We start from the raw sequence: 27,755 nt of genomic DNA on the forward strand, positions 1-27,755 counted from the left end.
TGTCAGTTTACTCCAATGTTTAGTTTGGACCGAATACAAACCTTTTGTTTATTTGTTACATTTGGATCCTACCCTTCCTCAAATCATCCCAGAGTGACATTCTCCCTCAGCATTCACTGGAACTGAGAAAGAATGATTTACCCAAGGCAGCATAATTAAGGACAGATCCGAACTGGGTATTATGGTTCCACAATGATGTTCCCACAATGGTACTACAACTCCCAACATCCCTGACCACTGGCTATGCCAGCTGGGGCTGATGGGAGTTTACCAACAACCGCTGGAGGGCTATAGGTTCCCCTTCCCTTTTCTAGGCAATGCTGTTACTAGTCATTTACATTTTAGCAAAACAACATTTTAAAAGGGATTTTAGAAGGAAGAAATCATGTTCCTGGGACAGGCCTCTGGTGGGAAAGAAGGACATTGGTTAAGTTGATCATCTCTTTAGAAGAGGAGCTTTGGCTGTCAGGGCAGGTATGTCGGTTCACAGAGGGGAACATTAATAAGCTCAACGGGCGGTGGGGTGAATCCTATCAGCTGAAAAGGAATGACTGTCAAAACCACTGGCCCCAATATAAAGGGTTTTCCATGCCTTGGCTGAACTACACCAAACAAGCATGCTTGGGACCCTGAGATTCAGCAGTTCTTTGCTATTCTTCTGTTTGAGTGCATCCGAGTGTAAGCATAGACATACAATTTCAAGCACATTAACTCACAAGCAGTGCGGCAAATCACGAGAAGCTGTACAACTAATTTGGTTTGTCCCTTACAAACCACTCCTCAAAACACACCTTTTCTGTGAAGACACTGGGACAGGCCCCTGGCTCCCATGCCCTGCTGCAACAGCATGTAACCAAAGCTCAATGTGAGCAACTGAAATAATCACATATTCTTCCCCATTTTCCCTTCCTCCGTTACCCCCATGTCAAATAGATTATAAGGTCCTTATGGACCTGTGGTCTTATACATCACGCACACTGATGTATGCTATCCTTTGCAGAATAGGTACCACAAACATCCAAAACGCATGTAGGCAGAGCAAGAGGAGGGACAATCCAATTCACAACAAAATATGGATTTCTGATGTATACATAACCTAGCACTTTAGGAGGCAAAGACTGATCCAAGGAACAACAGAGGAGTATTCATAATGGGAATGCATGAAGTGTAACTGTAGCACATTGCAAGGTTTTCCTATGTACAATGGCAAGGAAAATTTCAAGACATTAACTAACACTGTTAAGCTGTTGTTCAAATTCCAGGCTGGCCAATGGCTAGGGATGATGGGAGTTGTAGTCTGGTAATATCTGAAGGGACACAGCTTAGCCACTCTTGCTATAAATATTACCTCACACATGGCTCTATCTTTGCACATGAACAAAACAGTCAATACTTGCCTCAAAAATTACGCCTAGTGCTTTTGACACCAAGCACAAAGTGAAATGGAAATAAATTCGCTGCCCAACAAAATTATGGAGTAATTCACCATCCACTAAAACGCAATAATCCTACTGTTCCCTCTATGTTAACTATACAGTACACACAGAAAATACTTCATTGCTTAGAATATTGAGGGCCAAACTAGACATGGAAGCATGGGTCTACCCCAGCTATGTATGAAGTTGGATGAGGGTGTCTGATTTTATGTGCACAAGGAACACGTGGGTGAGGTAGCAGGACCTTCCATATGGCTGCCACTTGCTTTGACCCTGCCTCTCTCCCACAGCTACTTCTCTCCCAGCCACTAGAGGCAAGAGAAAGAAAAATGACATCAGGACAGACTGCACAGAGACATGTTTGAGAGGACAGATCCCTTACCCCACAAGTGTGGGTCCCTTTTGCATTTTAAATCAGACACTCATATATGCAATTTATATGTAATTGGGACAGACCAGCATTTAACATTATGATTTTAACTCATCACATCCAAAATGGCCTTTATTTTACACAGCCACTTTTCAGGTCAGACTACAGTTGCATATTTAGAATATGCACATATGCCCCTGTTAATATGCTCATATTAAATGGAAATATTTCAATCCATTTTCAGTGAGGAAAACGCAATGTGCATTTCAGCACCTACAAGAAATTGCACTGATGTATCAATGTGCACACAGAAGAAGTCTTCCCTTTTTCAACTTCAACAAGGTACCTTTTTTCTTCTTACTGGTACATCAGGTGGGGAAAAGTATTTGTTAGCATTTCATTTTTAAAAGCCACTTTTGGGGACCATTGGGGCTATAGCTGGCCCCTTGGGGCCAAATTACAGGGTTTTTCCCCTTCAAAAAGCAGCCTTCCAGGTGAGAGAGATTTGGATAGTGGCTATAGCGCAGGCAGGCGAGGCTAACCATTTGCCCCCGTGTTAATTTGCCAAATCACACACACCCGCAACACACTCCTACTTATCCTGTTAGGGAAATATACAGGAATATGCAAGTTCTCCTTAACCAGGCAAACAGCAGTTCTGGGACATAATCTTATGTTAGGGAATCAAGGCATTGGAAAAGGTTAATTCCCCTCCTCCCACATTACATCCCAGTCTGTGTCGGAATTGCTGTTTAAAAAGTTTTTAAAAGTTTTTTTAAAGATGTTTTGTTTTAATATGTTTTCAAAGATGTTTTGTTTTAATATGTTTTAGAGTCTGCTTTCTAGATTTTAGAGTGTTCTTAAGTGTTTTGTTTGCCACCCTGGGCTCCTTCTGGAAGGAAGGGCGGGATATAAATTTAATAAATAAAGCACCACCCAAATCTTGCCCCCTACTCTTAGCAGCTAGTTTTTAAAGAAAAAGCTCTTGGGAGTTTATGTATTTGTCACTTTTTACACTGAAGTGTCTAAAAAGCGATTTCAATTATAAATCATAGAATAGTAGAGTTGGAAGGGGCCTATAAGGCCATCGGGTCCAACCCCCTGCTCAATGCAGGAATCCAAATCAAAGCATTCCTGACAGATGGCTGTCCAGCTGCCTCTTGAAGGCATTCAATCATATACAAGATCTTATTTGACCCTTAGCAGTATCCCTTGGTAGTGAAACTACAGCTGTCAAAAAACAATCTTTAGCCAAGCAAGTAGTGGTTCTTAAAGAAAGTGGATTCTAATGCACATTTTACACAAGCCAGGTTTATTAATTTTAAACAGAAAATATTAATGCTAACGTAAAACCATGGTACAACTACCATATAATTCAAAGAGTGAAATGAACACTTTTGGCCTGTAAATATCAAGTGTTTGAGGAGACTATATGAACATCTAAAGATTATTTCAGTCAACACTGTACTATCACTGCAGGGGTTCTGGTGGGATCACCTTTTGAGTGCTTTCCAATTCCATGAACCTGGTCTGACTTTTTTCCCTTCTTTAACATGAGATGAGAATGTAAGCAAGCATGACAGCACTTTTTACACAGAGTATTCCACGAACTTGGCATTCAAACCATAAAGGGATCATAGGGGAATATGCATAGCTTCCAATCTCACAACAATCAAAAGCCAGCAGAGCAGTGAAAACGTTAAGCAAATGCCCCTGGCTCCAATCTGTATGGAAAATTTATTTCAGAGCCAAACTAACATTTGCTTGGCTTACAGAGGTATTGTTTTCACATTATAGTAGTGAAAGACCCTATCAGTTTTCAAAACACAGTTTGCATCAGGCCCAGTTTTAGTCACTTGCTTAGCTGCTGAATTTCATTCAGTAAAGTCCTTGCAATACTGGGCTTACTCCGTTCCTAATCTTCTAGTCATTTTAAAAAGAAAGAAGCAGGGAGCTGACCAACAAAATTGATCTTGCCCTAGTTAATCCCAGTTCTCCACAAATGGCATGTTACACTATTTTTTTTTAAATCCTTCCCACCCCCTGCTAAATTAAACTATTTCACTCCGGTTCAGCATCACTGAACACACAACCCATCCAGAAATGAGCAAGAGTGGAGGGACCACAAACTAACCAGAGTCCCTATGCAAGTGAGTGCAGTTCTCAAAGGGTTATAATGGAGAAGACATGGAAAGAACAATCTAGCACAAAAGTCAAACTCATGTCAATGGAGTATTTGGGAGGGGGGGAAACCCTCTCCCAATCCAAATTCCTAAACAAAGTTGTTTTAAATTGTCTAAATATGTGGTTTATTGTATTGATGTATGACTGTTGTGAACCGCCCAGAGAGCTTTGGCTATGGGGCGGTATATAAATTTAATAAAATAAATAAATAAAATAAATAAACCAGATCCATTTCACTCAACAGAAGTATGAATCTAATCCCAGAAAAAACCCAAACTACAAGCAAATTCTGACACCCAATGCCATACGTAAGTTACATACACCACATCAGCACCTGGTGCCAGCCAAAACATTTGATGCCTGAGGCAGAAAATTCAATTGGCAAAGCTAACAGGCACTAGATAGAGTCACAAATGTAACAAGGGACATCTAACTGTCCATTAGCGTTTCCTGCCACAAGTCAGTGCAGAACCAAATCGTGTAACGAACTTGGTCAAAAATAATCTTTTGCTGGTGGGATTGTACAAACAGATAGTTTGCCTCAGCAGCCGTAAAGGCCAATTTCAGACCAATTCTCCCCACCACATTCTATACCCATACTCTATGGGTATGAGTACCCAACAGGCATCTGGGTAAAATGATACTGATCACACCAATGGAGCATTGCCTTTTTGCACCAAAAAATACACTACAATATTTTTACAGTAAAAGGGCCATTTCATATCAGAGAGGACAAGTTTCCTACACAGAAGTCATTTTTGCATTGGAAGTTGTGTGCGCTCAACATTTAATTTGCTGTGTGTGGATGCACACCTTTTTGAATTTTACTGTGTGTGTGTGCAATTGGAAGCCATTCGTTTAGGACAAGAATGGGGAGCCTCTGGCCTTCCAGATGTTGGGGACTACAGCTCCCATCATCCCTAATGACTAGCTGATGGGAGTCCAAATCCAACATCTTGAAGGCCACAGGTTCTCAATCTTGGGTAGAAGAAATCTTGTTTCTTTGTGGAAGTACACAAAGAATTACAGAAAATAATGTCAGGAATTACAGAAGATTTAAAATACTTTTAAGACTTTGGCAACAACTGTTTGTTCTTCTCAGCTAAGTTCTGTATCAGAAAGGAAGGCAGCAAATTACTCTGAAGTCAGACACAACTAGCAAGTGGCATTTTGCATACTACACAGAAGTCTCAACATATGCAGGACCCCCAGGAAGAGAGATGTTCTCTTCTCCCAAAGAGCCACCTGTTTATATACTTTCTACATAACTTGACAAGATGTTAGTTTCACATAAGCACACAAAAGCAGAAGTGTCTACCCAGCTATCCAAAGAAATTTAAGTGTGTTATGAGACCTAAGGGACTGCATGCATACCAAGAACCTATATTGACTTCAAACGACAGGTTCTGCAAGTCAAGAAATTAATATAATGTTTCATGTGGTTAACAGTGAAATCAATCTGAGGCTTTCATAAAGTACTTTCTGTGGTAGTGTAAGATCAAGATGATCAGGAGCATCGTCATTTAGCTAAAACAAAGTGGAGATGCACTTTCAATATTTGTTGTTTCATATAGTCTGTTCCAAATACAAATATCTGAAGCCATATTCCAACAATGCAAGTTATGTTGTGTTGCCTTATTATACAAGTTTTATATATTATATATACAGTCACTGCTGCAGAGCAAGAATTCTCAACATGCATACCATGATCAGTCTTCTCTTAAGACATCCCAGGCAAGATCTTGAGAGCCTCAAGCTTTCATTATAAATGCACTATTGGATCTCTCCATGGGTGACTCAACTATTCATATTCAGAGTAGACCCACTGAAATCAATGGACTTAAGTTACACAAGTCTGTTAAATGTAATAAGCCTATGAGTGACGACTAACACCAAATATGGGCCATTCATTTCAATGGTTTTGTTCAGAAAAATTTCTATCTAGTCCAGCATCAAGTGTCCAACAGTGACCAGGCAATTAATTTGTAATGAGTTTTATATAACACACATACACCTTCCCATTAGGGATTCCTCCCCCACCCCATTTTCTAGTCTCCAAATAATTCATGTACTCCTGTGCAAAAACTAAGAACATTTCATTTCCATTGTGCTCAATAATGTATAAACTTGGGTTCAGTCATGATAACTCATAATATCAATTAGTCTTGTGATAACTACTTTACCCTTCCACCTTACACGATACCAGGGCATTATGCAAAATGCATGACTAAACTCATAACAAGATAAAATACAGTAATAAAATAAATAAAACAGACTCTGAAGCAGTAAAAAAAACTACAACAGAGTAACAGCATAACCAACACTTCAAATTCCCAGGTAAATAAAGGTTTGAACCTGGTGCTGAGAGGATTGTAGCATCAGCACCAGTTCTACTTCAGCATGGCTTTCTTCCTTGCTACCACATAATGTGGTACCTAGTAGAGTTACTCCTAGAAGAGCACCTCAGCTTCCGTTAAAAATATATAAAGCAGTCCTTGCTTGGCAGCAAAGTGTCTCAGGTGTCTGTCCCATCTTGAAACTGCCAGCGCAAATGCACAAGATAGGGCACCAACAACTCATCTGCACAGCAATCATGTTACTCTCACATAACAGCTGGACACATCACTACAGTGGTTTAGAATACAGTTGCAAGACATGCAAAAGAAGCAAACATCTTTAAAATGATGATAGCTAGGCTCACTGAGTGTTGTATCTAAAGCAATGCTAAGGAATTGTTCCCTCAGTGCAAAGATCTCTCCTTGTACAATGGAGCTTCCACCTCTCTCCTCCCTGCACGTGCTCCCTAAATCTGTTTTACGGGCTCCCCAACCCTCTAGAGCAGATTTGGGGAGGGTATGGGGCACATGCAAGGGGAGAGGGAAGTTCAGTTGCAAAAGCAGAATTCCCTGTGCTAACAGGATGCGTTAGTTGGATACCACCCTTAGAATTTCCAAGCTCATCGATCTAGCTGTAGCTCACAATACAGACAATTGAAATGGGAGAGCAATAAGCATCCAAACAGACTCAAACATGGATTAATTATCAAATAAAATGAAGCTTCAAAAAGGAAGCATAAAAGTTTTGCACCCACTGGGCATTACTGACATAACTCGAGAGTCTCCAATAGGGAAGTGGTAGACAGCTGATTTGTGCTCTTTGAGCCATGCAGAACATCTTTTCTTTAGTACAGAATGACGACCCAGATTGTTGTTTTTAATAGATACATACACAGCTGGCATTCAGGTTAAAGCACAGAATAAAAAAAAAAGCAAAGTAAGCATTGGTGTGTTGGCTTCTTGGAAGAGAAGTAAAAGACAGCAGGAAGTCTTCAGCATTGTTCATGAGAATATGACCATGTTGTCACATTACAAACAGCACATGGAACATGGTGCCATAAGTCATAAATCCTAAGTAATGCAGTTGAGCTCTTTATGAGTCTAGAACGCTTACTTCCTTTACCAACAGAATTATTTCCATCAGTGTTCTAGTTTCATCTCAAAAAGCTACTGCTTAAATAAAGGCACAAGAGATATAGGAAAAGTAAATATTCCTCATATTCACAGCATTTGTAGAATCTCACAACATTGCATCACAATAACAGCAACATTTGATTTAAAGTCTCTGTTTGGAAACTGAGAGAATCTCAACTTTCACTGAATCAAAAAGTGTTTAAATCATGCAATCGCTGAGAACATCCGTAAAAGACTGGTGTGCCTTTAGCAACACAGAAACTAAATATACAAATATTCTTTGTAGCATGCCTGACTCATAGTTTCTTGAGGTTGACAGCACAGTATCAATATGAAACTATTCTATACTGTAAAAACCTCATATACCATACAAACCTGAGCTATACTATTTAAACAGAATTCTGTTAAATACGTATTTTTGATCAACAAATGCACAGATGTGTACTGCACAATGTATCACAGATCTGAATACACATGGATGTATTAAAAGTCTTCAAAAAAAGTTTGGAAAGCTTTCCCCAATTTTTGCAGATACATAATGAATTCAGGTTAACCTGACATGCAGCTGCATTAAAAAAGAACTTTGCTGCAAACAAATTACTCCTCTTCACACATGGTGTCTATCTCAAAAGTCACACTCTTAAAAATATCCGGATACTTCTGGAAACAGCCACTAACAGCTGTGGGAACTAACAGCCCACACTTCTTGTTAAGTCCTAAAGTACTTACTCTCTGCAAGCACTACTTGAAGCTAGCCTACACAATAATGATAGCGTAAGGTGGCTCAAAATTACCACCACTTGAACAATATTTTCTGGAAACAACTATTTTCTCTTCTCCCGATTCCTAAGGATTCTTTACTTAGGCCTACATGGCCAAATTGAAAACCTTGTTTAAACACCAGTCATCACTGATTTGTTAGATCTATTCAAGTCATTCTAAATGCCCTCTTATTTTTCATATATCGAGGCAAGAAACCGTGTACGATTTTCCCATACCACTTAACATAAGCAAATTCTCACATTCAGACAATATCGCAATTCCAATCAACATCCTATTATATGCACCTGAACAACAGTAGGATTTCCAGTTTCACTACATTCTAGACTACAAAACCAAATCCGAGATACAACTTATTTTTTGTTTCCAGCACTATGCAGACACATTTTTCAAATAACTCATCACCACAAAGTATATCAATCACATCCCAAACTCATGTCTAAAAAACTCATGTGTTTTCTTCTTTAGAATATGCAAGTCTTATGATACAAGAGAAACTACTTGTTTTTTTTCTTTGCAGGCCAAAGGATGACTATTAAAGCAGCTGAACTAACCACTTATAGGGAGTAACCCACTTTCTGCCTCACACCATCTCCTGCCTGTAGAAGGAGCAAGAAATAGCACGAGGGTTGGCAGAGAGGTCATTCAGCTGCCTGTGGAGTAAGCAAAACTTTGGCTGTTTCCAGCTGCCAGCACATGTTGGATTAGAGTCAGAAGGACCTCTAGTGAACTCCAGCAAGTGTAGCAGCAGCATCCCAGGAGTGTGAAAGGAAAACACTGCTACAACTCTATTTGATACAAGCCACACTCCATTAAAATCAGCAGAAGTTCTTTATTGGGTGTATTAATGAAGCTGCCAAAACTTGAAATTAGTCGGTTCCTAAGTCAAATGTAGTATGTTCATAATTCATATATACATATAAAAATAATTCAAACCAAGATTGAGTTACATTATTTTATACACCTGCATTGTCTGCATGCAGGTGGATGTCTTAGTAAATTTACAGTAATGTAAAGGTAGTTTAATGGAGCTTTAACCTTTAAAATTTTTCTTTAAACCAACAATGGTAAAAGCTACATGCTCATGTAATGTTGTCTCTGGTAACTGTACAAAAAATTGGTCACATCCAAAGTTAGTCACACTCATTGTAGATCCACTGAAAACAGAGGACTCAAACTGGTCAAGTCTATTAATTTCAATCGTCTACTCCAAGTATAACTAACTTTGGCTACAAACCAACAGTTGCCCCATGTAATGATAAGGGATAATTCTGGCCCCATGTTTAAAGCGCACAGCATGAGTGGCACTTCCTAGCCTCTACTTAAAAGGTAAACGCCCCTCCGAAAGTTTAAAAATATAAAGAAAACAATGGCTAAAGCACCTTCAGATAATCTCATGCTACAAGTTTAAATCTGAAGTTACAAGATTTCAAAGTAGGAAACAGAATTTGCAGCTTGGGCAAACAAATTGCAAATAATGATATTGTCAGTTCACACATCACTACACACACACGAAAATTCACCTGCTTGAACATGATACAAAAAGAAACCAAAAAGTTTGCTTATACTATATGAATGCCCATTACTATTATATTACCTAAAAGGCTGCCCGTGTTGCTATGACCACTTAACTTTCCCATTAAGTCGTGCACTTGGGTCTAGTCTGCATAGCTCATAGAATTGTATGCATCCACAAGAAAAAAAATCTCTCCACAGAGAAAACTGGGCAGCTATGACCCATATACTGTGAATTTTTTGTATGGTGAAACACAAATCTGCATTCTGGTGTGATATTAACCAAACCCTCCTCTTCGGATGCACACCTTAACGTGGTGAGAGGGTTTGAGTGTGTTGAAGAAGCTGACAGCAATGCCGTCAGGAGTCTAGAGCAAAAGGCTAGACTCCTAGCAGGGGCACCCAAGGCGGAATGGTTAAAGCTGAAACACCAGACTAAGATGCACCCAAACTCAGAGGAAGGCAATGGTAAACCACCTCTGAATATCTCTTACCACGAAAACCCTATGAACAGAGTATCCAAAATGCAACACGAGATAGTGCTGGATGATGAGACCTCCAGGTCAGAAGGCGCTCACCGAGCTACTGGGGAAGAACAAAGGACAAGTACGAGTAGTGCTGTGACTAATGATGTAGCTGGGTCAAAGCCAAAAGGAAGCCCAGAGGCTGAAGTGCACAGATGTGAAAGGAGAGTCCGGAGTTGTACGACACACACAATAGGAACATGCAATGTGAGAAGCATGAACCAGGAAAAGTTAGAAATTGTCAAGCAAGAAATGGAACATATCAACATTACAATACTTGGTGTGAGAGAACTAAAATGGATGGGAATGGGACATTTCCAATGAGGCAACTACAAAATATTTTATGTAGGAAATGAGAAATTAAGAAGAAATGTGGTTGCTTTAATAGTGAGAAGTGATGAGCAAGAGCAATTAGGAGCTACAATGCAAGGTCTGAGCGAGTGATATCAATGAGATTAAATGGGAAACCTATTAACATAAACATCATCCAAGTCTATGCTCCGACGGCAAATGCAGAAGAGGAATTGGAGAGATTTTACGCAGAAGTACAGGAAGAAATTGATCACACCCCAAAACAAGATGTGCTGATAATCACAGGGAATTGGAATGCAAAAGTAGGGAACAGTGAAGAATTAGGAATGGAAATTATAAAAATGGAAAATTAAACAATGGTCCACAAACTGGAAGCGTTCCATATACATCCCAATTCCAAAGAAAGGGGATCCCAGGGAATGCAGTAATTATCAAACTATTGCCTTAATATCCCATTCAAGTAAAGTAATGCTCAAGATTCTACAACAAAGGCTCTTGCCATATATGGAGCGAGAAATCCCAGGCGTCCAAGCTGGATTTAGAAAGGGAAGAGGCACCAGAGATCATATCGCAAACATACATTGGATAATGGAACGGAGCAAGGAATTTCAGAAGAAAATCACCCTGTGCTTTATAGATTACAGAAAAGCCTCTGACTGTGTAGATCATGAAAAACTATGGAATGCTTTAAAAGAAATGGGGGTGCCACAGCATCTGATTGTCCTGATGCGCAACTTATACTCTGCACAAGAGGCTACTGTAAGGACAGAATATGGAGAAACCGATTGGTTCCCCATCAGAAAGGATGTGAGACAGGGGTGTATTTTATCACCCTATTTATTTAATCTATACGCAAAACATATCATACGGAAAGCAGCATTGGACCAAGAAGAATGAGGTGTTAAAATTGGAGGGAGAAATATCAGTAATTTAAGATATGCAGACAATACCATACTACTAGCAGAAACCAGTTACAATTTGAAACGAATGCTGATGAAAGTTAAAGAGGAAAGCACAAAAGCAGGACTACAGCTGAACGTCAAAAAGACTAAAGTAATGACAACAGAAGATTTATGCAACTTTACAGTTGACAATGAGGACACTGAACTTGTCAAGGATTATCAATACCTTGGCACAATCATTAACCAAAATGGAGACAATAGTCAAGAAATCAGAAGAAGGCTAGGACTGGGGAGGGCAGCTGTGAGAGAACTAGAAAAGGTCCTCATATGTAAAGATGTATCACTGAACACCAAAGTCAGGATCATAAAGACCATGGTATTTCCGATCTCTATGTATGGATGTGACAGTTGGACAGTGAAAAAAGCGGGTAAGAGAAAAATCAACGCGTTTGAAATGTGGTGTTGGAGAAGAGCTTTGCGGATACCATGGACTGCAAAAAAGACAAATAACTGGGTGTTTGAAAAAATTAAACCAGAACTATCACTAGAAGCTAAAATGATGAAACTGAGGTTATCAGACTTTGGACACATCATGAGAAGACATGATTCACTAGAAAAGATAATAATGCTTGGAAAAACAGAAGGGAGTAGAAATAGAGGAAGGCCAAACAAGAGATGGATTGATTCCATAAAGGAAGCCACAGACCTGAACTTACAAGATCTGAACAGGGTGGTTCATGACAGATGCTCTTGGAGGTCACTGATTCATAGGGTTTCCATAAGTCGTAGTCGATTTGGAGGCACATAACAACAATAATAATAATAATAATAATAAAATTTTATTTGTTAGTCACCCATCTGTCTGACTTAACAGACACTCTGGGCGACTTACACAATATAAAATACAATTTAAAACATATTCATACAACAGTCACCATATTAAACAACAATACATCTAAACCACCCGTTAGTAATACAACATAATAGCCTAACCCACCCCAGAAATCCCGTAGGCCTGCCTGAATAACAAGGTCTTTAAGGCTCGACGAAAAGCCATCAGGGAGGAGGCATGTCGAAGGTCAAAAGGAAGCAAGTTCCAGAGGGTGGGGGCCATTACCGAGAAGGCCCTCTCTCTGGTCCACACCAGCCTAGCTGTTTTCACCGGTGGGACCGAGAGAAGGTCTTGTGAGGCCGATCTTGTTTGGCGGCATATTTGGTGATACTGGAGGCGTTCCTTCAGATAAACTGGGCCAAAACCGTTTAGGGTTTTAAAGGTTAATACCAACACCTTGAATTGGGCCTGGTATACAACTGGCAACCAGTGTAGATCCATCAACACTGGGGTGACATGATCCCGGCAACGGCTTTGCTTTATTAAGCGTGCCGCCGCATTCTGTACCAGCTGCAATTTCCGTACCGTCTTCAAGGGTAACCCCACGTAGAGCGCATTACAGTAGTCTAATCGAGAGGAGACCAGGGCATGTATCACTCATGGAAGCAGATGTATAGGAAGGTAGGGTCACAGCCTCTGTACCAGATGAAGTTGGTACCAGGCTGCCCGACTTACTGCAGATACCTGGGGCTCCATGGACAATTGAGAGTCCAAAATGACCCCCAGGCTGCGGACCTGGTCCTTTAGGGGCAATCTCACCCCATTAAACACCAGGTCAAAGTTTCCCAACCTTCCCTTATCCCCCACCAGTAACACCTCGGTCTTGTCGGGGTTCAGCTTCAGCCTGTTCTCTCCCATCCATCCACTTACGGACTCCAGGCAATTGGACAAGGTTTCCACAGCCAACTCTGGTGAGGATTTAAACGAGAGATAGAGCTGCGTGTCATCCGCATACTGGTGACACTGCAGCCCAAAACTCCTGATAGCTCCCAGCGGTTTCATATAAATGTTGAATAGCATGGGGGCAAGGATAGAGCCCTGTGGCACACCACAATTAAGGGGCCAAGGGTCTGAAACCTCATCCCCCAACGCTTCTCGTTGATATCTGTTGGAGAGATAGGAACGGAACCACCGTAAAACAGTGCCTCCCATTCCCAATCCCTCCAAGCGATTTAACAGGATACCGTGGTCAACGGTATCAAAAGCCGCTGAGAGATCCAGGAGGATGAGGAAAGTATGTTCTCCCCTATCCAACGCCCTCCTCATATCATCCACCAGAGCGACCAAGGCTGTTTCAGTTCCGTGTCCAGTCCTCAAGCCCGATTGGAAAGGATCTAAATAATCTGCTTCCTCCAAGTGTGTCTGTAACTGTTTAGCCACCACACGCTCAATCACCTTGCCCAAGAATGGTAAATTGGAGACTGGGCGAAAGTTGTTTAAATCTTGGGGGTCCAAGGAGGACAACAATTAACCAAACAAAAGGGTTATCATCTCAAGGATATGCGATGTAGAATTTAAGATACAACAAAAATAGCATCACAGAATAAGTCATATTTATATATGCTAGATTCTCTTTTTAGTTACTTTCTCGTGGATTCTAATCAATCAAGTTTCTTAGACAACAAATTACAGGTTATAGCCAAAGCATGGATTCTACTCTAAATAATCATATTTCTAAAAATGCCACCCAAGTGGAGTTTCAGAATGCTGGGCCTCAAAAATTCAGATGTTAGGATCCGGAGATATAATATGCAGAAAAGAAAAGTGAAGCTGCACATCTTTTACTACCATCCCACCCACCCCCTGAGAAGTGGACACCAGATGTGCATCTTCCGTTTTTGAATCTTACACTGGAGCGGCAAAAAGGATACAAGATTATAAATCCCAGAATCCACTCAGTTATGACATAGAAGAGTTGCACCTTACAGTGCAACCTCTACACAATCAAGGCCTTAGCTGCCATGATTCTAGAGAATATAATGGGTTGGATCCAGAGTTGCCCAGGGCAGAACTCCACTAACTGGATGCTTCCACAGGCAGAACATGGAACACGATGCTCACAGATTCTGTCTTCCCTGCAACCCGCCAAAACTTTGCACCAGAGTTTGGGGTACCTCCACAACAGTGTGGGAGGCAGCACCAGGAGCAGGTGAAAAATCACCCTCCCCACTTCCTCCAGTGCGGAGTCTCTGATGAAAGTGGATTCCACAAACAAAATAAGCCCTTCAGTACATAGAACAGCAGGTATGAATCCATATCAATCTCTGCTGATTAGAAACTTTAGCCAAGTTTTAGGTCAACTTCTAGAAAGATGAGAACATGTTTGGAATGGTGTTCATGAATTTGTAAAAGAACTGAAGAACAAGAAGGAAGCACAGATTTTTTTCCCTTTCTCAAACATGAAGGAAAAGTTGCATATGAGGGTATAATTTAGCATAAATAATATCTCAGCCTTATCTGAAGATCTAGATTGTATATTTTGTCTGCACAGCGCACTTTCTGGTGAGCTTGTGAAAGCTGAATTAATCTCTAAGAACTGTAGTAATCCCCAGAGTATTGAAGGGCATTTTACTATTTGTTTTAACACATTTTCAGAGCACCCTTCACCTTTTTTTTTTAAATTTCAGGGCAATGCAACAAACAAAACAGTAAATAAAATCCATTAAAATCCCATAACTACTTTGCGCCTTTGCCATCACTATGTACATATTTTTGTATTGCAACGCTTTTCAGACTTTACTATTCAAATAAACTTTTTAACATGCAGTCTTATCTCAGTTTCACAAATATGATACTTTTTATTGAAATGTTGACTTATAAACAAAAAGTCTACTGAAAACGTCATACTTAAAATCAACTTTCACCTGGAATACGAAGAAAGGGAAGTGGTTATATGAACTGCACAATGCAGAAATTTCCCCTCCCCTTCATCACTGTAAACTCAAGATGTAAACTTTGCCTGAAGCTACAAAAATGCTTTCACAAACTAGTATTTTAAGAGAAAAGGCTATATAAAAAGTAAAATCTCTGCTATACATACTGTCATCGTAAATGGCCATAGGATTAAGCCTCACAAGCACTATTACTTGCCATAGCAGGTGTGTAGCTAGCTTGCCCAGTGAATTCTGAATGGTTCATTCTGCATGATCTCTCATGCATACATGGCAAACAACAATCATGAGCAACCCTTATTATTAAAGCAGCGCTGCTTACCAAAAAAAGTTATCTTGCAGACTTATCTGCAGAAAGGAAAAACTGAGAACTTGCAAGGATATGGATGAAAACAATAGCCAAAATACTACTATAGAGCTGAAATGGTGCTCTACCACCTTGTAATTCCAGCTGCTTTATAAAACAGAATTGGAAGACTTGAAACAGCTAGGCTATTGCCAGTTTGCACATTTGAGCTACATGTGCATTGTCCTTGGGAATCCCAAATCACAGCAAGGTGAACAAAACTGTTACTCAGACTTTTCTTCATAGGATATGTAGATGGAGTAAGAGTCAAAAATGCAACTTACAGAAAAATGTTGACACTCTCCTCCCAATTTTCTTTTAAAAATGTTTTTACATTTCTACTTCCCAATTTCTCTCTGCAATCATGAGAGCCAGCAGTATACATTTAAAAATTAATTGTGGATTCCCAGGATTATAAACAGAGGCTGCAGACCACATGCAAGTACTTCTGGACCCTTTGCTGTCTGCAGATCACATATTGCTAACTAAATGGCTTATTATGACTTTGCCAAACTTTCATGAACATATACCAGTGACAAAGGATTCACCTAGCAGTTTATTCTTGCCCACAGCAAGCTCCTGCAGGGAGGAAGGGCAGGATATAAATCAAATAATAAAAAATAAGGAAAAAGAATGGTGGCACACAGCATGACCTAAAATTCCAAGTGGATGGACCTTATGGAAGAAGAGAGGCTGTAGAAGAGAGACTGGTGTAGCAACTCCAAGCACAATCATCACAGGCAGTTGGGATTGTAGCCTCCTGTTGTGCATAGGAGACGGGGCATATTTTCCTCCCCTACTCTAAGTATACATGAAGGAGGCAGAAGCAACACCACAGAAGACCTTGTATCTCCACTGTACTGTTTGCACCTACCTACGGAAGTCTACCCTAATTTATCGGCACAACGGAGCTGAAAAAGCAGCAGAACTCTATTGCTTGCAAAAAAGAATGTGGGAATTCCAAACTATTTATCTCAGGAGGACAATGGATTCAAACTGGAATCCCAATTATACTCATGGCGGTGTACATTCCATTGACCCTAATGGGACATCTGAGTAAAATGTGCAGGATTATGCTGCAATACCACCAACAAATACAAGCTAAACACATCTGTACAGTGATCAAATATCAGCCAAGTCATCTAAGCAACAAGAATACAGAGTGGCATCTTTGGTAGCTGCTCCAGGACTGTGGAATTCTTTTCCCCTGGGAGGCCTGTTAAATCTTCCTGTCCATCTGCCACAAGAATGTTCAGACTTTTTGGCTGGGTTGCCATTTAGGAAAAGAATTTAAGTAGGCATAGCCTACATATATATTAATTTTAAAAAGTGTTGACATTTTATTACCTTCTCATTACATGCAATCACATTCCCCGGCTCCTCAGAAAAGTGCAAGAAATAAAATAAAAATAAATAAAGATAAAGAGTCCTGAGTAGCACCCACTTCTGGTGAAACAGTTTCATTTTTAAAGTAAACCATCTACCCCCCCACCAATGGTTCCAGCTGATGTGGACTCTCCCTCCCCCGACTACCACCACAGGGCTACTCAAGAACCATCTTGCCCTGGGGGTAGGAGAGACCTAGCTTTCAACAAAAAGTTATCCATATAGCATATTTTGCTGTTTTACTATATAGTTTTAATAGCGGCTGTATTGCTTTTTTTAAATGTAAAATGCTTTGTGAGGTTCCCCTGAATAACACAAATACCTTAAAATTAACACCAAACACAGACATGCTACCAGAAGCATGTGTTTATTTACATGTTTGACCTCCAGGAGTGCACAAAGTCCCTTTTCACATGTTAGGTTCATTCCTTGTTGGGGTTATCACCTCCCACCCTGCTTCTCTGCATTTTAAACAGTTATAGAGTTGAAAAATCAGCTCTCCCCACCACTTGATCTCCATGCCAGGAAAAGCAGCATTGTTGAATTTCTACCTATCATACAACTCTTAAAAGGCAACAAAGCCTCTGTGTGGTGGAAGAACAGCAACAACTATTCTGTACACATTTCACCAACAATCTTATAAAACAAGTTACAAGCAGGTTACACATAATTTCTATTTTGATATTACCATCTTATTCCCTAATCAATAGGCTGTTCAGATGTTTTCCCCAAATGTGTTGAATGTTCTACATTTTCAGCTATGCCAGAAAAAATTAAGCTACAGTACGTTTTAATATACCAAAGCAGTAAGAGGCTATAAAAAACAAAGGATTTTTTTCTTCTAGATTCTGATTGGTGGAATTTTCAGGAAGTGCCTTCAGTTTCCATGGTAAAAATGGGAAGATAAACATGCCTGCAATATTGAGCTTAGCCATTTTAAAGGGTATGTATGCACTTGGGAATATATTAGCTTAAGTGTATGTCTGTGCTTCAGCTTCCAATATAAACTGGTTCAAGGATGTACAACACAAAATCAGACCACTGGAAGTATTTCTGAAAAGGAGAGCTCTCTTCTCCCCCTCCCCTCACATACTCAAAAGAAACAAACCATGCTGAAGCTTATGGAACAGGTCAGACTCTACAGCTTATATGGCCTCTGCCCCCACCAAAGTTGGAAGCAAGTAGCCCATTGTGTCAGTCAAGGATGCGAAGCTTGTGGCCCGCCAAAATTGGATCCCAACTTCCACCTGAAGGGCTACAGGTTCCCCATCCCTGCTTTAAGTGTACTGTAGCAGGATTTGCACATTTAACAGTAAACCATGGGGACGACCTTCTGCAAGCCTGGAACAGCCACAAGGTGGCCAGATGTTTCCACCTCCATAGTAAGTTAACCACAGTTTAGCATTACATCTGAATCCTACACAGATGCTAAATTTGTGTGGCTTGTTCACAGAATCACAATTGAAAGGGACCTCAAAGATAATCTAGCACAACTCCTCGTTGATGCAGGAAGCCTAAACCACAGAATCCCTAATAGGTGGTTTGAATTTGGCTTATTTCACCACATCATAGTCAATATTAACCACAGTTTTTTAGGTTCAGATGACATGGCAAGCCAGCCTGTGGTTCATCTCTAACAGATGTGAAAGCTTCCAAACTCCTCTTTGAGGCTTCATCGGGGGGGGGAGCCTGAAGTTCACCTAGGTTTGTTCTTGTAACACTGAACTAGCATTACCTTTTGAAGCAGCCCAAGTCAGCATAAGAGTTAAAGTTTGTATTTCACACTAAACACTGCAGCCTCTTACTTTTAGACTGGCCTGGACATGGATAATCCATTGCCAATCTCATGCACTTTTCAGTATTCAGCTCTTCTAGACTTTGTAATTTACAGGTAATCTACACTCTTGATCACCTGCAAACCAAACTGCAAAGCCCATCCCAATAACTGCAGGCTTGGCAGCAGCAGATGACCAGACTGAGTGCTAGCTGAGGGCTCCAGGGGTCTGGAAGAGCCCCTCACTGCCCCAACCCAGATATACCACCATTCACTGCTCTCCTGTTGGAGCGGGCAGCAGTGCTGCTTTTGAACAGGAGCCACGCTCAACTCCCATCCACGGTGACCGCTCATCATTTTAAAATGCAATGAATGCCCTAGCACATAGATCTGTGATATTTATTTATCATGGATTTGTAATCCACAAAGAACAATAGATCTATGAAACCTATAGATTTCATTGATCTATAGGCAGGCATAGCATTTTGGACATGTTAAGATGGTGGATGGCCACAATGGATGGAAGTCAAACTTAGCTCCCATTCAAATGTTTGAAAAAGCCTAACAGGCAGGTGGGGTGCTCTGGTGACCATCTTCAACTGCACCCGACCCTAAGTACGTCTTTCAGTTTTATGCATGTTTTTAAAATAGTAACTAGGAGGCACAGGGGGGTTTGATTGGGATCATGATTTGCTAGAAGAGTTTTTTTCCCCACTTGTGGCCCAGATGCAAGTTTCCCCCCATCCCCAAAGCTGGTAATTGCTCCAGCATCAATGGGAGTTTCACTTCCAGGACTAATACTAGTTGGGGGGTAGGGGCAATTTTCACGCTAGAGAAAGAAATGGTTCAACTCCCTTCCAGCACACCATAGTCCCAATCCTGCTCTCCCCCACCACATGACACAAGTGACACATTTAGCATCATGCACATACTAGCATTTAACACTTTAGAGTGCTCCAAACATGTCACATACAATTGTCTCAGTAAATTTGTCAACTACACTGTTGTATTATCCCTACACTGCAGATAGTATGCCTCTGAGTTCTAGCTGCTAAAGAACACGCGCACAGAGTGCTATTTCCACATGTCCTGCTGGTGGGCTTCCCATAGGTTGGCCATTATGAAGCAAAATGCCAGACAGCCCTTTGGTCTGATCCAGCAGGGCTATTCTTGTGTTCTTATGAAGCTCGCAGAAGGCCACCTAGTGAGCTAATGGAAGAGGGAATATTTGAAATGGGGGACCTCATGGCTCACAGTTCAGTATGCTACATTAACTACCCTCCACGTCAGAGTTCACATTAGGCTAAAAACACGAAAAGGAACACAGATTTTACAGGCAGGATGAATTCAGAACATGAATGGAAAAGTTTCTTACCATGGTCTAGCTTACCCATTGCGCTTAGATAATGATTGAAGGCTTGACACGGGGGACTCGGAGTCTGCGTGGCCTTGTCACAACTCATTGGTGCAGGACTCCTATCGGTGTCAAAAGAGAAATACCCACTGGAGGATCTGGACAGCAGTGGGGATCTTCTTACAAACATGAACAACGGGGATCTGGTAGCAAACGGACTGGGGCTGGAGGGTGGTGCCAATGGTCCCTGAGGACTACTAGGTGATGAACTGTCCCGCTCGCCCGAATGATTACCTTGGTACTCAGTTTGTAAGGAGGTGGGAGCCCCAGGCCGAAGATGCTGAACTGGCCTTTCAGCAGGCTGCAATTGTCCACCTTCTCTATCGCATTCAGGATTTAAATCAGAATATTGTTTTGCCATTGGGTCTTTATTTTTGTTCTCACCCTGGAAAAAAAAAAAGGGAGAAAAAAAAAGACAACACAATGTTTACCCAAGACCAGGTAATAGTGGTGACTTGCAGGGGTGTCATTAAGAAATAGAAATACAAATCGCTGTGCATTTTATGTCCCCTTTGGATATCATGTACAAATTAACCAGCATGCCAGAATTAAAAAGAAAGGTCAAACACTGTTGCAGATGTCAAGATGCATTATCCAGTCCAACATCACTCAGAAAAAAAAGCTTCCCTGGGTGAAAGGAAAAACAAGTACCACAGAAGTTTTAAGACAGAACTTGCTAGCCAGCTGAGCTGCGCTCCAAGTCTGACAAGGTAGTGGTAGGAGTTTCAACTGGCTTTAAGAAGAAAGGGGAATATTAACTTGGGTCTCCAACCCCCTCCAAGTCATTAGACAGGAGGATCAGATACAGCGTTGAAATGTTAAGTGGGGAGTCGATGCCGTGATTGTGCAGGACGGGGAAGTCGGCCAGGCTCTCTCTCCATTGTTCTACCGAATATGCTGATCACAGCAAGTCTGGAAGGTTTGGCAAGCGCAATCAGTTGTAAAGTGCGTCACAATAGTTTGTACACTGCAAAGTGCTCCCCTATTCACTCCTCCTCCCTTCATCCTTTTACGGCTGGTTTGCTACCACCACCACCACGAAATCCTTCCCTTTACTCTAAGCCAAGAGAGAGACGCAGAGAAACGTTTCATTTCGGAACCTTTCGAGAATCCACAGCAGCTCTTATTTACATTTTGTTTCAGTGGGTGGCAAAGCCAAAGGGGGAAAAGTAAGCAGCGAGCCACAGTCTTGGTCACTGCCGCAGGGACATACCACCACCCGCCCCAACTCACCTTTATTTACTTTCTTTCAAAAATGTACAGCGTTACTTGACTAAGCAAAGCGCTTCATCGTTGCCCAACTGATAGACGCAGCCAACATACAGGTTGAAGAAAAAAGCCGGTTTTAAGACGTGCACACAAAAAGTTGGCAAAAACATCTCAAGAACAGAACAAAAAGGTGGAGAGGGGCGAAAAATAGCCATGCAGAGGCAAATGTCCGGGCAGGCGCTTTTGGGGGAGGGGAGGAGGGAAGAAAACACCCCCGCGCTGTGACTTGAAAAGAAATTTAGTTGCAAGTCCAAATCACTCCTCTTTCAGTCCGAAGCGCCCTCGCTGCCAAACGACACCGGGTGGGAGCCCCGACTGGGACCGTGTAGGACGAATCCCTTCTCCCTAGGAAGCCCAACAAAGGGAGAGCGAGCGAAAGGCAGGAGAATAACAGACCGAGAGAGACGCGCAAAAACACAAAGGGGGAGGGGATAAAAAGCAGGGGTGGAGACACACGCACGCACCCCGAGAGACCCCCGGCGCACAAGCCCATCCCACATACATGCACACAAGACACCCATCCCCCGGCCGCTACTTACGCGTTATGGCTTCTGAGTCATCCCCGAGGCAAGCCCCAAACTTCCCTCCGACTGACTCCGCTCCTGCTCGGAGACGGAGGCCGACACACAAACAAACACACACACACACACGCTGCGCGCGCCCCTCGACAACAACTCTCCGGTGCCGCTGCTCTTGCCGCCTGCACAACACAGGCCAGCCAGCCAGCCGGGAGGGCACCGCCGCGCTCTGACCGCTTCTCCAAACACAGAAGTAAGAGCCCTCCCCGTCGCCAGTGTAAAAACATTGGCTGAGACTAAGAGGCCAATCCAGTCGCGCTAGGGGCGGGCTCACTCCGCCCACCGCAGCGCGAGGAGTGTGTTTACAAACTCAAGACTGGGAGAGGGGGAGAAACGCACACACGCGCACACATACACATGCACACACGCGGGCACGCGCGCACGCCCTGCCACAACCCTCCTCTGTTGCGCGGCCTGCCGTCCCTCGCTCCCTCCCTCTTATGCATGTCCCCAGGAGCTTCCTGGAGTCGCCTCCGCGGTGTTGATGATTATGATCAAGACGCAGCCCTGCAGCCGCTGCTGCAGCGGCACTTGAGCTCTGTCCTACGCTCTGGCCCGACGACCCACATTCCTCTTTTGTTTTTAAACGGCAGGGAAAGATGCAAGAATGTGGAGGCGGCACGCGCGCACACACACACGCGAGAAAAGCGGCCAACACATTGACCGTGGCAGCCGCTCTCTTAGGAAAAAAAGCCATGTTTCGGTCAGATGCAAAGCAGCACCGGGAGACGTTCCCCGGTGCCCCCCACCCCCGCATCCTAGCTTCACCCAAAGGACTAGCAGTCCACTTCTGCTTAGCGTTCCTGCAAACCTACACCCAGAAGCTATTTACCCCCTTAACCGGAGCATCCGCGCCCAGTTCTTCCACCCTCAAATCACGGATATGGAACAGAAACCGTTACCGTATGTGATTCAAGCCCGAGCCCTCCTCCTCCTCTTCCATAGCACGACAGGGCCCTTCACCAGCCCTCCTCCCTTTCTACCCCAACACATATTACTCACTGCCTCATTCCCCCACCACATCCCATTGGTCCTTACAGCTGGCACTGGTACTAGATCTCCACATTTAATCCACTGGTCCACCAATATGCCCCCGACAGGCCCCATTCACCTCCATCAGCACACTGGCACACACTATCCACTCTGTCGTTAGGCCTGCTCAGACACCCCACTGTCCCCCGTTCAGAGCCTACCAGCATGTAGCACCAGCAGTCCACTCATTTTGGCAAACAGGCCCTCTTGCAGCCACAACAACCTGCCCAGTCTTCTCTCCCACCACTTAAAAGCAGCACATCTATCAAACCCAGAGGAGACCCTACAGGATATTCCTTTCAACTCCCTTGACAGCTAGCATCCTCATCCTCAGATTCACCTAGTTTCATAAATTGTCCATTTTTTCTCCCGCCCCCATATTTTTCAAATCACATCCAATGCTGATTTAAAGCGCATGACTTCCCCCATGTCCTGAATCATGGGAACTGTAGTTTTCTCCTCACAGAGCTACAAATTCCCAACACCCTTCACAAACTACCCATGATTCTTTGGGGGAAGTCACTTGCTTTAATACGCGTTGGGTGTGCTTTAAATGTATGTGTAGACCTGCTTTGCACAAGAATGCTATCTTTCTCCTTCCACAATGCCCCTCCTGCTTTCACCACATCAAAAGCCACTCATCCTCCCTGCATGCACTGAGCACAAAGAGAACACTGCAGCTCTGCTCCCACAATGTCCTGTCCCCACCACGCAACTCTCACAAAAAATTGTCTCCAAGCAATCCTACAGTATCTCATTGTTCTTTGTTCATGCCCTGTAGGCCTCCAAACATCTCCCAATTTACATTCACAAATAAACCACTATCTATTGCTTAAACCTAGCTGAAAGAACCTTGCAAAAATGTATTTTGCCCTAATGCATCAAAAATGAAATACGGTCCAATGCAGTGTAGCATAGTTGGGTGTGAGTATGAGAAACCCAGATTCAAATCCCCACTCAACTTATGAAGATTGACTTGCCTCAGGCAAGACATTATGTCTCAGGCTAACCTGCCCCACCTGACTGTGTTGCTTCAAGGTCCTAGGAAGATGAGTGAGCCAGGATAGAAATGGAAAAGACAAAAATGACACCCCAAGCTTCTGCTTCTGAAACTGGAGGCACCAGTGCAAGTGGCAATCCAACAATGTTTTGCATGTCTTATTGGTGACAGTTTTTTTTTTACTGGCCTATCCTTGGCCAGCTGCCTGTCCAAACAATCACTGCTGATCTATTATGGGATCCCATTAAGTTCAGGCACCTTTCCCCTTAACTGATTATTTATTCAGTGCTGTTACCCCCATTTTAACCAATATGCTCACCTTCTCTTGTCACAACAACCATACTTTACATCTAGGCTAGTGGGCTACAAATGTTAGTGTGCTAATATATATGTGAGGCCTCCTTCCCCAAAATATGGAGCCTAGGGCAGAAAATCCAAATGCAATATTAAAAATACAATACTATATGAAGCTGTGGTTTCCCTCTCTATCTATCGAGGGGGGCCGCCATTACAGCCCCGCCTTGAAGACCCGGTTTGGAAAGGCGGGATACAAATGCCAATCAATAAATAACACCCCCCTCCTCCACCCCCATATTTTTTCCTCTCCCAACCAGAGGGCAGGCTTCAAAGATCACGAAGCCCCCCCCACCCCCCCATTGCTTTAAGGACGCTCCCTTCCTCCACCCTCCTTCTCTTCGTCTTTCTTCCCCCTTTGCCATAAAGACCTTGATGACAGCTTATCACACGTTGAAATACTTTTTCTTGTGGTTATTACACACAGCTCCCCCCCAGGGCCTTCGGGGTTTTTAAACAACACGCAATTCTCTCTTCGTTTTGACACAATTGCCCAACCTTTTAGTCTACATGGCCCCAGGCAGGCCGGCCTTCCCTTCCCCTCCTGAGGCCGGCTTCACTGAGCACCGCGGGCGGCACGGTGGCACCAAAGGGCGCAGCAGGACAGCAGCCGGATAAAGGCGAGAGAGAGACGGGAAGGACCGTCCTCCTCCAAAGACGGTGGCTTCGGGCTGGAGGAAAGGCTCGAAGCCGCTGCAGGGACTCCCCGCCACTTGCCTGTCGCGGTTCCCATCCCGCGCAGCGCGCCTGAAGAGAAGGTGTCCGGGACTCTCTCCCTCCTGCCGAGACAGCTTCGGGCGCCAATTACCTGTGGGGCGGAGAGAGAGAGAGAGAGAGAATTAAAAAATGCAACCGGGACCGGCGTGAGGGATTGATAAACTAGAGTGGTGTCGGTGTAGCTGTCAACTTCGTCCCCGCCAGGTTCGAGAGCCAGCTGGTTGGAATTCGCGGGAAACGCCTGAGCAACTCTTCGCATTAAGGCGCGTCGGCAGAGTCCACCATACACACACAGAGGGATTCCCCCCCCCCACCCCTTCCCTGATAGGAATGAGAAGCAGTTCGTTACTTTTGAACCAAGCAGAGTTTCTCCACGGCCTCGTCGGCCCTTTCGCCTTGAGACGATCGCAGCAGCAAAGCACCCACGCAGTTCATTACTCTTTGGGGATGAGTTTCTTTTTCAAAAGCGACAAAACTATTGTGTCAATCAGGTGTCGTCGGGGTTTTTTTTAACTCGCTCATTCACATATTTATTTTTGGGAGATTTTGATTCTAATTCACCCACCCTGAGTATGAAAAAAAAGGGGGGGTAGTTATTGGCTGATTAATTTGGAGCAGAAGGTGTGAGATCTGAGAAGCCAGAAGCAATAGGGAGGGTTTACAAAACGTCTGGAAGATGCTGAGACTTAAACAATTGTTTTTAAGAGAGCTGATAGCACAGAGGTGAGGAACCCATGTTGCTGGACCAACTGGACCAATATATTTTTCTGTCTGAGGCAAAGGACAAGATGGCAACCCCTTCCATGCACAGAAGCTGAATGAACTGGCAGTTCACTCTGATTTCAACACTGATGATGAGTCAGCAAGCATCCTCCACCACAACCAAGGGCAACAGGTTAGCTTAGGGTAGGGGTCCCCAGCCATGTTGGGCTTGGGGGCACGTTTGGAAATCTATTAAACTGTTGTGGACACCACAAATTACCCATTTCACAGAAGAAATACTGGTGATGCTCAGAACTGCCGCCCTAAAAATCAGATAAAACACTTGCACATACCTCCCCAAATAAAACAGTAAAATAGCAGGACACCCCTCCAACAAAAGGCAATCCCCTCCAACAAAACATCCCTCAAAAGCAAAAACAAAAAAACCCCGTCTTCAATTTATTTATTTTTTTAATTTTGAGGGACAGGCAACCATTTCAAGTACCAAGGGAGTGTCTGAGGGCACTCTGGTGTTCACAGTAGGGATTCATGAGAGGCCATGTGGCACACTTAGTTCTGTCTTCTAACACCCACACCTACCAGCACCTGCTGTCTGAGGCAGCTGCCTAATGGCAGGGCTGGCCCTTGATGGACTACAACTCCCATCATCCCTGATTATTGACCTTGCTGGCTGAAGTTGATGGGAGTTGGCATCCAACAACCTCTGGAGGCCACAGGTTCCCCATCTCTGTAACAATGGCTTGAGAGACATTTTGTTTCTAATTATATATATATACACATTTCTCCGGTGAAGACAGGATTTGCAGGGTTTTCAAACAACTTTGAAGCCAGCCAAACATGTTTACCAGAATGGAAAGTGAAATAAGTATAGACATCATGAGCAGGGATCCCCACTTTTCCACCACCCAGCTTTCTGTAAACCATACCACCCATCTCTAGCCATAGCTGATCTTCAACCACTGTCAATGTATTTCCATATGTCAGGTTCTTTCATTGTTCTAGCCAGGAATCAAATGCTTGCACATGAAGGAAGACAGGAGAAAGAAGCTCATCACAGAAAGGATAATAATGAATGATGACAACAGTGAGGATGCACCTAGAAAACTGGTAGGTTGGGGAGAACTCTATTTTCTTTGTTAACTTCATGTCAGTTTCAAAATTACACTGGTACATATATGTTAAGTACACAATAAAGTGCCTGGTAACATATCACCAATAAATGCCAAGCTTAACCCATAGTTGGTACCATACCAAATTAATATCAATTAATATACATCATCAACTCTTCTTACTGACTTACTGGTTTTCTAGGGGCAGGGGATTGTTTTTAAGTAGTGGGGGCATTCAAATGTGATTGCTCATTCTCATTGTCAATAGTCATGAAGACCATACCATGTGATATTTCTGAATATGTAGTTTGGCTTCAAAATCATCCTTTACTGTCCTGACTCTGATAACTTCCAGAAAAATGTAGCTGTTCTCTTGAAATTAGGGATGGAAAGATCTGTCTATTTCAGTTCTCTAAATTTCTCAGTTTCTCATCCCAATCTTAAATTCAGTTCTCTACATTACTGCAGCAATTGTGAATTAAAAAAAATACTCATGATAATTCTCCAGCATTTTAGTGTGAATTTCTCACAATAAACACATTTTTGTATGCATTTTTACTAATGTGCATATTTTTGCAAGCCATTTGTCATCATATAAAGCATTTTGCATGTTATTTTCATTATTATGCACGCTTTCCCATAATATATACATTTTTGTAAACATTGGTTGGCAAACTGCACTGCAAAGTTCGAATAAGTGCGAATTTGGAAGGATGGCTGTGTTTCAGTTCTCATATTGTTTTGGCAAGTGCACATTTGATAGAGTCAGGTTGAAAT

General features: G+C 42.7%; 1 protein-coding gene across 5 annotated transcripts in view; it reads right to left on the reverse strand.

The window, feature by feature from the left end:
* BCL2L11 (BCL2 like 11) overlaps window positions 1-25,515 on the reverse strand; it is a 43,235-nt gene extending 17,720 nt beyond the window's left edge. The window contains exons 1-3 of one of the 5 annotated variants that reach the window (XM_061625544.1): window positions 25,496-25,515; window positions 25,147-25,237; window positions 20,158-20,581 (exon numbers count right to left, since the gene is read on the reverse strand). In XM_061625544.1, coding sequence (XP_061481528.1) covers window positions 20,158-20,557 — 400 coding nt within the window. In that variant the 5' untranslated portion in view covers window positions 20,558-20,581; window positions 25,147-25,237; window positions 25,496-25,515. Of the gene's footprint in view, window positions 1-20,157; window positions 20,582-21,429; window positions 21,498-22,004; window positions 22,273-25,146; window positions 25,357-25,495 lie in introns of those variants that run through there. The other 4 variants (XM_061625542.1, XM_061625543.1, XM_061625545.1 and 1 more) reach the window with 4 other exon arrangements.
* Window positions 25,516-27,755: the final 2,240 nt, after the last annotated feature.

The sequence above is a fragment of the Rhineura floridana genome, chromosome 4, assembly GCF_030035675.1.
Source record: "Rhineura floridana isolate rRhiFlo1 chromosome 4, rRhiFlo1.hap2, whole genome shotgun sequence".
Taxonomy (NCBI): domain Eukaryota; kingdom Metazoa; phylum Chordata; class Lepidosauria; order Squamata; family Rhineuridae; genus Rhineura; species Rhineura floridana.